This window comes from Pistacia vera, unplaced genomic scaffold (genome assembly GCF_008641045.1).
Source record: "Pistacia vera cultivar Batoury unplaced genomic scaffold, PisVer_v2 Contig223, whole genome shotgun sequence".
In the NCBI taxonomy this organism is placed as follows: Eukaryota; Viridiplantae; Streptophyta; class Magnoliopsida; order Sapindales; family Anacardiaceae; genus Pistacia; species Pistacia vera.
In genome coordinates this window covers 2,004,761-2,017,400 of record NW_022196028.1, presented here as the reverse complement: position 1 = coordinate 2,017,400, position 12,640 = coordinate 2,004,761, and the positions used below count along the sequence as shown (strand labels likewise).

At 39.8% G+C, this 12,640-nt stretch overlaps 1 protein-coding gene across 1 annotated transcript; it reads left to right on the top strand.

The window, feature by feature from the left end:
* The first annotated feature begins 11,356 nt into the window (after positions 1-11,356).
* Positions 11,357-12,199, top strand: LOC116130681. The gene is made up of 2 exons (XM_031416407.1): positions 11,357-11,636; positions 11,730-12,199. Exons 1-2 carry the CDS (start codon positions 11,357-11,359, stop codon positions 12,197-12,199), a joined length of 750 nt encoding a protein of 249 aa, XP_031272267.1.
* The last annotated feature ends 441 nt before the right edge of the window (positions 12,200-12,640 follow it).

Sequence of the window (12,640 nt, the reverse complement as noted above, 5' to 3'; positions counted from 1 at the left end):
CTATTAAGGCATATATGACTTGTTGCTCATTTGGATGATTAAGAAAGATATTAATATCCATTTGATTAATGTAATGAAGTTGTCAAATCTGATCACTTAATTCTACATTGACTCCTTAATTCTCCTCATCCACTTCAATTGTAACTTGCAATTCATCAACACCAGGGATCTTAATTTTGTAATGCTTAAAACAACTGACAATTGTTAGTGGCTTCACATCAATTGACCATGCAGCAACTGCATTTATAATTCCATCAAAGACAGTTATCTTTATTGGTTTCAAGGCACGATCTTCTGTCCGTTTCAAAAGTAGGCAATTGAAGCGCTGAATTGAAATCCTAATGCTATTAAAACATGAATTGAAATTCTAATATTGTACTACTAAAACAAGAATTATGAAATAAGAAATTTTTGTAACTATATCTCTATTAAGTTATAACCTTCTCATAGTAATAAAATTAGTTAGTCTCATCATTATGACTATAGAGAGATTTTACTGTAATAATAATGGGTCACAATAACTTACAATCTCTGCATTTTTATGTGGAAAAATGAATTATGATTGTAGTGAATGGATTTGGAGCTAAATAATAAAGAAGATCCCGGAATGCATATTTGTAAGGTCTATGAAAATCAAAAGTCTCCTAAGTCAAGTCGCTCAAAAGACTTGACTTTTCAATTGTCACCCATTACCATTCAATACTATACCTAGCACTCGTGGTATGATGACTTTTCTTCATCTTCTCTAATTTTCCTTCTTGCAGTTTTCTCCAAGCTGTCATATCAGCATCAAGAAAATGGATTATTCTAAATTAAAAATCAAGTAAGCCAACTATATACTCTGGAAAAATACTTTTATGTATTTCTCTCGTTACGCTTATATAACATATTCTCATTGGAAATTGAATTATAATATTATGCATAGAAGACTTTGAAGTAATCGATGTTCTTAAACTTTGTAGAGCTGTCTGTGTCATTTGAATTTAAAAATTGATTATACAGTAATTGGAAGAATAATGTAGCTAGAGATGCTCATTGTCAAAAGCTTGTTAGGGCCAAAAATCATCCTTGGCCTAAATAGGAAAACAGGACTGACAGTGAGGAAGAAACCAGGCCCAATCCCGATGCGACCCAAGCCGGATTAGGCCCATTCGATACAAGATACAGTCGGCCCAAACCATCTGGGCACGAGCCTCCCAATCCCAGCTTACTTTCTGGACCTATACGTGAGTTTAGAGCCCACGGCCCCCACAGATCACTTTCCCATTCCTGATCAATCTCCTATTCAAGGTCACCTTCCTGTTCTGATCACTTTCCTACTCGAGGTTACTTTCCTATTCGGGATCACCTTCCTATTTGAACACTGGTAAGGCAGCTCACCACCGCCCTAATTCCTCTAGGGTTTGTATCAGAGTCACACTAGGACTCCTACTCCCACTAGGACTAGGAGACCAGATAGTCACTATATAAGCAGAGGCCAGCCCTCTCACAAAGGAGATTAGATGACATTACAGCTTCTCACCCGAAGCTCCTACTTGAGAGCTACACATCACTGCTATAGTCACAGTCCCAGACTAGACTCCCGGTAACCTCTCTACTCCCTAGCCCTCACTAAATTAGCCTTTTTCAGCCTTGCTGACTTGAGCGTCGGAGTGCCTACGGAAAACACCACCCCGGTGTTTTCCTTTCGCTTCACGCATTTGTTTCTCTACGTGTGCAGGTGCAGTGGATTGCTAGTGGCCTCAACCTCACGAGATCAGACCCCCCTTCTGTACAGGTAGATTTTTACGTCTACAGCTTGACGCCTACCGTGGGGTCTCTAGCAATCATTCGGCTTGACGAACCTTGCTACGTAGAGAAACATTCCATGGCTGACAATTCAGACAACTGTAACCCCGGCCTCGAGGCCAGACTGGAGGCTCTGACTGCTCTCATGCAATAAAATTTAGACAAGGTGGCCGTACTGGAAGCCGAGAATAATGCAATCTGGACTGAAAACGCATCCATCAGGGCATAAAACCAGTCTCTTAAAGAGAAGGTGAGTCAATTCTATGATCTAGAGTTTCTGCCTGGTTAGGTACCTCCCAATCGGTTCTGCGCCCTTGTCCAATCCATGCAACCTTTCCACACACTAGAGCACCGACCCTCGGTCTCCGGTAAAAGGCTGCGTCCATTAAGCTCATCGGCGGTCGATGATTTTGTCTTGACATATGGAGATAAAGATCTACCAACAGAACATCATTCAGTCGATCCATCCCAATCTCAAGATTAAGACAATCTAGTGACAGAAAGCCCGCACCCGTAAAACCAGCCCATTCTCACCGTCCCACCTTACCTCCAGTCAACCATCCCAACATAAGCCCCATTTGGCTTGGCTCAGCTCACCCTCACGGGTTGAATGACCAAACCAAACAAACCAAAGCACTCGAGCCCATCCATCCTGACGGTCCGAGTAACTATCAGACGACTCCCCTGACCATTTGTGTAGGGCGAAACACTAGAACAGTCACCATGGGAGTCATCAAACCGGAAGGAATGAACGAAGATCCATGCTACCAGGGAGTGCAAGAAGGAATGACCTATCAAACTACCCCACGAGGGATGACCTAGCGAAATGTGTCAAAGACGAATGTAATGGCAGACCCAGTCAGACCGGATGACCTAATAGTATCCCCCTCTCCTATGGAACAGGTATTGGCTAAGAGGCTGGCCGATGTGAAGGCAATGATGAACGCATCCCAGGAATTCTGGTCCCAACCAAGAAGAGCAGGCCCCACTGCTACGCGAATTCACCCTTTGTGGATGAGATTGCCCTAGTCGATATGCCCTAGAAGTTTACCATCCCCAACATGAAACTGTACGATGGCACAACCGACCTGGTCGATCACATAGCCTCGTACAAGCAGCGGATGTTCACTGTCTTAATACCCGACGGTTGAGGAAAGCTTGCATGTGCAAAAGTTTTCATTCGAGCTTATCCAGCCCGACACTCCAATGGTACACGAATCTCCCGAATGGATCCATCGACTCATTCTCTCAACTCAAGGACACCTTTGTGGAATAGTTCGCCAGCAGTAGGAAACTCGAGAAGCTATCGACAGACCTATACAGAGTATACCAGAGAAGGGGAGAGCCATTGAGAGAGTATGTCAGCAGGCTTAACAAAGAGAAGATCTCCATCCCTGAATGTAACCCCGAGACAGCCGTGGATGCCTTCAGGAAGGATCTCCTCTGGGACAGAGAACTATACAAAGAACTTACTGATAAGCGTATTTTATACTATGATTTTGCATTGAATTTTGATAGGATTTAGGATACTTTTCATACAATTTGGGCCATAATTGCTACCTAATTCTATTAATTTGACTTTGTAGGCTTAAACGATGATTTTTAGCATAAATGACAGTTTTGAGCGTAAATTGCATAACTTGAGATTGAAAACTCGGAATGACCTGAATTTAGAAGCTTTGGAAAGATAAGAAGAAGAGCTACAACGTTCATGTTTTGGGTTTTTCCTAATTCTGACTGGACAAAGGTGAACACTTGGCTTGAAGTCGTGAAAAGTACGCTGGGAACTGAAGGAAAACGTCTTTGGACATGCTTCAGTATTTCTGCCATAGCTTGATCTGTAGACCTCTGATTGTGCTGATTCTTGAACGACCAGAAAGATAATTTAAAGGGCTACAATTCATATGTTTAACACCTTTCCAGATTCGAACTCTATCATGCTCAAATTGGGCCTGTAATTATTCGCCGCGGCGAGGAAAAATATTCGCCGCGGCGACAACTGCAGCAGCTGTAAAAAATAAAACGACGCGTTTTGGCTTGCTAGGGCTTCGTCCTTAAGTGAGAGAGGTATAAATTAGAGCGAAAAGGAAAGAAAAAGGGGCTTGGTTCGTGATTTGGGAGGCAGCTCATGGAAGGAGAAGATTATTGAAGATTTGGGCTTCAAATTAGAGAAGATTTCTCCATCTTTTGCTTGCTTTTCAATGATGAATCTTGATTCAGTTTGTTTTTGTTGTTTTATTTCGTTTTTGAGTATGAACTGAGTTGTTTAGCTAGGGTTTGATGTAATCTTGATACAATGATTCAAATTTATATGGATTGAATTACTTTGAGTTTTAATTTCATGATTGAGTGTTTATCTCTTTGCTTAATGTCTTTTGGATGCTTGATCACCATTCAAATGTGTGTTGTTCACAATGAGACTGAGAAGTGATTTGTGATTGTGCCTCTTGGGATACATACCATAGATAGCAAACGCTAGAGATAGGTTTAGCGATCTATGAAATCTAGATGAATTCCACAAAGCTTAAAATCCTTTGAACTATTAATCTTCATTTTGTTGGGTGCGGAAGCTTAATACGGATAAGTAGGGAAATGTAGCATGAGAATGTATGTTTTAAACTTAGGGAATTCGATTTTCAATCAAGGATTAGAACTTGGGTAATAGATTCTATGATTTGGGTTAGCGTATTTAGGTGAATTAACACCCTAGCATTTGTTTTAGAATTGTTTAATTAGTTATATTGGGTTTTGCATTTATTTAGTTTGTTAATCTTCCATCAATTCAATTTTGTTGTTCAATTAGGACTTAAACTAAAAAATCGGTATTAGTACACTATCCTCGTGGGACAATACTCACTCATCACTTATTACTTTTGCGACTAGTATACTTGCTATTTTTGCCAAAAACTTGATACGTGTTTATACAACATGCAAAAATAGCAAGTATACTAGTCGCAAAAAGTAATAAAGTGTGAGAGTGAGTATCGTTCCCATGAGGATAGTGTTACTATACGATTTTTCTAGTTTAAGTCCTAATTGAAGCAACAATAAATTGGATTGATGGAAGATTAACAAACTAAATACAAATGCAAAACCAACAACTTAACTAATTAAACAATTCTAAAACAAATGCTAGGGTGTTGAATTCACCTAAATACGCTAACCCAAATCATAGAATCTATTACCCAAGTTCTATTCCTTGATCGAAAATCGAATTCCCCAAGTTGTAAAACATAAATTCTCATGCTACATTTCCTACTTATCCCTATTAAGCTTCCGCACCCAACAAAATGAAGATTAATAGTTCAAAGGATTTTAAGCTTTGTGGAATTCTATCTAGATTTCATAGATCGCTAAACATATCTCTAGCGTTTGCTAATCTATGGTATTTATCCCAAGAGGCACAATCACAATCACTTCTCAGTCTCATTGTGAACAACACACATTTGAATGGTGATCAAGCATCCAAAAGACATTAAGCAAAGAGATAACACTCAATCATGAAATTAAAACTCAAAGTAATTCAATCTATATAAATTGAATCATTGTATCAAGATTACATCAAACCCTAGCTAAAAACTCAGTTCTACTCAAAAACGAAATAAAACAACAAAACAAACTGAATCAAGATTCATCATTGAAAAGCAAGCAAAAGATGGAGAAATCTTCTCTAATTTGAAGCCCAAATCTTCAATAATCTTCTCCTTCCATGAGCTGCCTCCCAAATCACGAACCAAGGCCCTTTTCTTTCCTTTTTGCTCTAATTTATACCTCTCTCACTTAAGGACGAAGCCCTAGCAAGCCAAAAAGCGTCGTTTTATTTTTTACAGGGCTGCAGTGTGCGCCGCGGCAAGATTTTTCCTCGCGCAGTGAAGAATTACAGGCCCAATTTGAGCATGATAGAGTTCGAATGGGAAAAGTGTTAAACATATGAATTGTATCCCTTTCAATTATCCTACTGTCGTTCAAGAATCAGCACAATCCGAGGTCTACAGCTCAAGTTATGGCAGAATACTGAAGCACGTCCAAAGACGTTTTTCTTCAGGTCCAGCGTCATTTTCACGACGTCAAGCCAAGTTTTCACCTTTGTCCAGTCAGAATTAGGAAAAACCCAAAACATGAACGTTGTAGCTCTTCTTCTTAGCTTTCCAAAGCTTCTAAATTCAGGTCATTCTGAGTTTTCAAGCTCAAGTTACACAATTTACGCTCAAAACTGTCATTATGCTAAAAATCATCGTTTAAGCCTACAAAGACAAATTAATAGAATTAGGGAGCAATTATGGCCCAAATTGTATGAAAAGTATCCTAAATCCTATCAAAATTTAATGCAATCATAGTATAAAATACGCTATCAACACCCCCAAACTTAAGATTTGCTCGTCCTCGAGCAAAAAGGAATAAAAAATCAAAGGAAGAAAAGCAAGAAACAAAACCAAACACAAAACAACAAACAACAAAACTAAAAATGAACAAACAAAATTAGGCTCAAACTCAACACAAGAATTGCCTAGAATTTATACAAGTCTCTAAGGTTGTTGAAAAATTATTAGTAGAAAATGTTCAACACTCCAAGAAGTTATAAGTTGTATCGACATCTTTCTCTATTGATCCCCGAGTAGGTGATCCCCACTCAGTCCACATTCCGACTTCCCGGATTATTTTATGAGAAATGTAAGTTTATCAAATGGTGGCAGACTCAAAGCCTAAGTATCGAACTACTGTCCACAATGTGGACTAGACATCGCTAAGGATCAAAGGTCTTTGCAAGTTGTAACATTAAGCTCGGGTGGTGGGCTCCAAGGAAAAGGATAGATAAATAAAGCAAGAGAACTCGGTTCCTCATGCAAACACTAAGAGCTACATCAATCTCCACTTTCTTCTCAACCACCAATCATAGTGTCAACCATTTTAAACCTCAAACTTATGCATTTCTTATTGTTGATTTTGAATTGAACTAAAGCAATTTTTTTTTTTTCTTCTTCTTCTTCTTTTCTTTTCTTTCTTTTTTTTTTTTTTTTCAAATATAAAATTTACAATAATTATTTGCAACACCATTGAGGTCTATTGCCCCTTCTTCGTGCCCTTTTTGCAACCCCCAAACTTAAGATTTGGTCCATCACTGTCACACACCTCTCAAAGCTCTTTTGTGTCTACATTTGGTCCATAATCTCCTAAAGGGTATGAAAAGTGTTTAGGGTATAGGGATTGGACAATTTTTGGTTTGCAAGGAAAATAGGCAATGATAATCTTATAAGGCTCAAATGGGTGACTAGGGAAAGATCTTCATGGGTCGGCTGGAAAGGCTACGTTCCCAAAAATGCCTAAATCTTTCCTCAACAATGTCTAATCCTAGAATTTCGCCTAAGCACTTCTCTATAGGTTCTAGAGTCCACAACATTATCAAACTTCACCTAACCACATAAAATATTTCTAAGCATGCCAAAAAAATGAAAAGGTGGTTGAACCACCAACAAACCTCAATCAAAATTCAGTCAATAAACCTAAACTTGAAGCAATGTAACATTTTCCAAGAATAAAATCCCAACAATTCAAGTTTCATCATAGACTTATGCAATTCATCATCGGCAAAAACAATCAAACTAAATAAAATAACTAATGTTTTTTTTTTTTTCCGTTTAAGGTGTACGGGCGGTGTTATACCGAGGTTGCCAAGTACTGCTAGGCAGTTTTTAAGGCGGGTTCTGGTTTCCAGCCGGTATACCCTTAAACCAAGTTTATGTCTATTTCTACCCCAAACTTAAAATGACATTGTCCCCAATGTCACATCATACACATCCAAGGAATAGAAAAACAAAAGTAAAGGTTATGAGATACTCCCCTGACTAATCGTAAAGGCTGATTTTTGTGCAACATCCTGGCATCCATTCCTGGCTTCTCATCATCATCATCTGCAAACAAATGAAGTCTATGGTGCCAAATGTGTTAGATACCCTCACCGATTAATATGAAGAATTACATCCTAATCTCAACCTTATTGAACTAAACCTAAAATCTAAAAAAACAATAAAGAGCCAAAAACCAGGAAATCAACATCAATTCCTACTCAAAACATAAAGAATAAAAACAAAAACTAAAAGAAAAGTGCTTCAGGAAAATTTTCGCAAAAATAAAAGGTCACGCGCCTTTAAAAGGAAAAAGACTTCGCCGCGGGAGGAATAGACTTCGCCGCGATGAAGTTCTTCGTGATAAAACCCTAAATTCAAAACACAATCGTCGCCACGGTGACAACAAATCTTCGCCGCGCGAAAAATTACAGGAGCTACAACATTCTTCAGGGCACTTCGCCCGGCGAAGAAAACATCTTCGCCCGGCGAAGTCTGAAGTTTTTCTTTCCTTTTCCTCAGCTTCAAACTTCACCTGAAACACCCAAAAACACACAAATTAAAACTAATTCAAAATCATAACAAAACTAAAACAAATTCAAATAGCAATGAAATGAAAAACAATGAAAAGACTTGGGTTGCTCCAGAAGCGCTTGTTTATGTGAAAGCTCGACTTTCCCATGGTCCTGTCAATCCGGACCTTGTGGGGTGCTCACTTCCCATTGCCACCTCTTGATCTTTCCTTTGGATTTCGGACATTCTCATAAGCATTTTTCGGAACTTCAAATTCGTATATGCGTACTTGAGATGAGATGGTGATGGTTGAGTCCAATGTTTGGAGTCTCTTCCAACACCAATTGACTTGTGCGCATTTACACCAAATTCCTCAAATTGTTCCTTGTGAGGTGAGTTGCTTGGTTGAAATCCCCTAAGTATTTTGCACACCTTTCCGCTTGAGATTTTCCTCTTCATTGGTCTTGTCTTCAAGTTCTTCCAACTTTTCTTCATTGTGAGGTTGCTCCAACACTATACCTCTCCTCAATGTTACGACATTCAATTGTTCTTCAGGATTTGTGACCGTTGTGCTTGGCAAAGAACCTTGAGATCTCTCTGTCAGTTGTTCAACCAATTGCCATTTGAACCTCCAAATTTTGAATGACAACTCCTTGATTTATGAAGTTTGAGCGTGTCTCATTCATAAAACTTGGTTTCTTGCATGAATTCCCCAAATATACCTCCAATTTCGACATTCTTTGCTAATGGTTGATGATTACCACTGGTTGATGTTGTTGGTTGTCATTGATTGATGACTGCTTTGATCGCTCCAGGACAAATTTGGGTGATTCCCCACCCAAGATTGTAAGCATTGGAGAGGAGTCACTTTGCAGCCTTTGTGAAATAACCATGTAATTCACTTGCTCGGTTGTTGAGCAGAATAACTGGTTTCCATATTGGCATTCCACACTCTCATGGTTTCCGCACAAAATTCACAAGTTATAAAAGGTGAGTGAATAGAATTTACATTCTACTCCCAACTGGCTTTGAAGTGATGTAACTTGTGCAGATAATGTGGCAAACTCATCGACCTCATGTAGACCCATTGTTTCTTCGGCAGCTCTCTCATTAGGGCTTTGGTAGTTATTGTTGGCCATCAACTCAAGCAATTCATAAGCATCTTGGGGTCTTGTTATTTAAGGCTCCGCCTGCTGCCACATCTACCATCATTTGAATATTGGTAGAACCCATTGTAAAATGTTTGGACTGTCTCCAAAACGGTAGACCAATATGGACAATTCCTTAAAACTCCGTGTACCTCTCCCAAGCTTCATATAGTGATTCATCGTTGCCTTGCACGAAAGAGGTAATGTCAATTCTCATACTTAAGACTATACAATATTTACAATTAACTACAAAAATGAAATAAAGCTTCAATTTAGCACTACACTAGTACTATCAATTAAATCAACTATCCTCGGCAACAGCGCCAAAAACTGATACGGTTTACTACAACATGCAAAAATAGCAAGTATACTAGTCGCAAAAAGTAATAAAGTGATGAGTGAGTATCGTTCCCACGAGGATAGTGGTACTAATTACCGATTTTCTAGTTTAAGGCCTAATTGAAGCAACAATAAATGGATTGATGGAAGATTAACAAACTAAATACAAATGCAAAACCCAAACACTTAACTAATTAAACAATTCTAAAACAAATGCTAGGGTGTTGAATTCACCTAAATACGCTAACCCAAACATAGAATCTATTACCCAAGTTCTAATTCCTTGATCGAAAATCGAATTCCTAAGTGTAAAACATACATTCTCATGCTACATTTTCCTACTTATCCCTATTAAGCTTCCGCACCCAACAAAATGAAGATTAATAGTTCAAAGGATTTAAGCTTTGTGGAATTCTATCAGATTTCATAGATCGCTAAACCTATCTCTAGCGTTTGCTAATCTATGGTATTTATCCCAAGAGGCACAATCACAAATCACTTCTCAGTCTCATTGTGAACAACACACATTTGAATGGTGATCAAGCATCCAAAAGACATTAAGCAAAGAGAAACACTCAATCATGAAATTAAAACTCAAAGTAATAATCTATATAAATTTGAATCATTGTATCAAGATTACATCAAACCCTAGCTAAACAACTCAGTTCATACTCAAAAACGAAAATAAAACAACAAAAACAAACTGAATCAAGATTCATCATTGAAAGCAAGCAAAAGATGGAGAAATCTTCTTAATTTGAGCCCAAATCTTCAATAATCTTCTCCTTCCATGAGCTGCTCCCAAATCATGAACCAAGGCCCTTTCTTTCCTTTTCGCTCTAATTTATACCTCTCTCACTTAAGGACGAAGTCCTAGCAAGCCAAAAAGCGTCGTTTTATTTTTTACAGCCTGAAGTTGTCGCCGCGGCGAAGATTTTTCCTGCCGCGGCGAAGAATTACAGGCCCAATTTGGAATGATAGAGTTCGAATATGAAAAAGTGTTAAACATATGAATTGTATCCCTTCAATTAGCTTTCTGGTCGTTCAAGAATCAGCACAATCCGAGGTCTACAGCTCAAGTTATGGCAGAATACTGAAGCACGTCCAAAGACGTTTTCTTCAGTTCCCAGTGTCCTTTTCACGACTTCAAGCCAAGTTTTACTTTGTCCAGTCAGAATTAGGAAAAACCCAAAACATGAACGTTGTAGCTCTTCTTCTTAGCTTTCCAAAGCTTCTAAATTCAGGTCATTCCGAGTTTTCAAGCTCAAGTTACACAATTTACGCTCAAAACTGTCATTTATGCTAAAAATCATCGTTTATGCCTACAAAGACAAATTAATAGAATTAGGTAGCAATTATGGCCCAAATTGTATGAAAAGTATCCTAAATCCTATCAAAATTCAATGCAAAATCATAGTATAAAATACGCTTATCACTTACAAAGCTGGGTTACACCACAATGGAAGACGCCTTGGCCCGGGCAGTGATCCAAATAAGATGGGAGGAAGATGAGATAAACCGAGATACGACTCGAGGCGGAATGACAGGAAGCCAGAGCATAGACTAGTGGAACATTGCTACCAACCCCCAACAAGTAATACGAGGTGAGTCAGAAAACCATATGATCGCCAGCCAACAAGAACCGAGAGCAGACAGTTCGGATTGAACTGGTACAAAATACCGAAGTACAACCTCAACGTCGAACCGACCCAGGTTGTCACGATTATGAAAGGAATGGGATCCACCATTAAGTGGTCGGGCAAGCTCAATCCCGAGGCAAGGAGAGACAAGACCAAGTGGTGCGAGTTTCACGGCGACTATGGACACAACACCGCAAACTACATCGCCTTGCGGCTAGAGGTCGCTACACTTCTGAAGAGGGGACATCTCCAAGATCTGCTAACAGATAAGGGGAAGAACACCATTAGCCAGAAAAGCTCAAAAGAACCATCACCACCTCCCGGGAACCCACACCGAAAGGGCTTTGTTCGCTCATCTCCAGAGGGTCAGAAATATGCCATAGCCAACCACCACCACGAAGTCTAGTCCATCCATCCGGTCTCATGGTCACACACTCATCAGGTAATTCGATTTGAAGATGACAAGCCGGTCACCTTGGCCACTCCTTATCACAATGCTCTGGTCGTCTCCATGCAGATCGCTAACATCCTAGTGAAGAGAGTATTCGTAGATGGAGGATCTTTAGCAAACATCCTATTCCTCGAAGCAGTGAAGGCTATGAGACTGGAAGAAGCAAACATCAATATGCGGCCGACACTGCTGGTTGGGTTCAGCTTTGAGCAGAAGTACACTATCGGGGATATCATCCTCCCTATCTATGCCGACAAAGTAAACAAACAGACCGTCTTTCTAGTGATCGATTGCCCCTCTCCCTACAACGTCATCTTGGGTCTACCCTGGATCTACGACATGAGAGCAATCCCATCTACCTTCCACCAGACGATCAGGTTTCCAACCAAATGGGGGGTACGAGAGATCAAGGGCGACCCCAAAGCTTCCAGAGACTGCTACAAGAATGCCTTTAAGGGCAAAGGTAACTCTTCATAGCAATTATAGTCTCATCCAACCCCTCCGACTGAGCCGGATCAATCATCTATGGAAGAGTTGGATGAAGTACAGATACATCCGGACGCCCTAAGAGAAAGACACACATAGGGTCCCGCCTCAAGCCCGAGACAAGAGAAAAGCTAGTGGAATTCCTCAAACAGAACCAAGACTGCTTCGCCTGGTCCCATGCCAACACGACTGGAATCAGTCCAGACGCAATGGTCTACCAGCTCAAGGTAGATCCAAATCACCCATCAGTAAAGCAGAGAAGAAAGGAATTCACGCCAGAAAGGAACCGAATCATCAATGAAGAGATTGAAAAGCTCTTGAGCAATGGTATGATCGGAGAGGTATACTACCCCGAATGGCTAGCGAACGTCATGGTCATAAAGAAAAAGAACGGGAAGTGGAGCGTCTGCATCGACTTCACAGACTTGAACA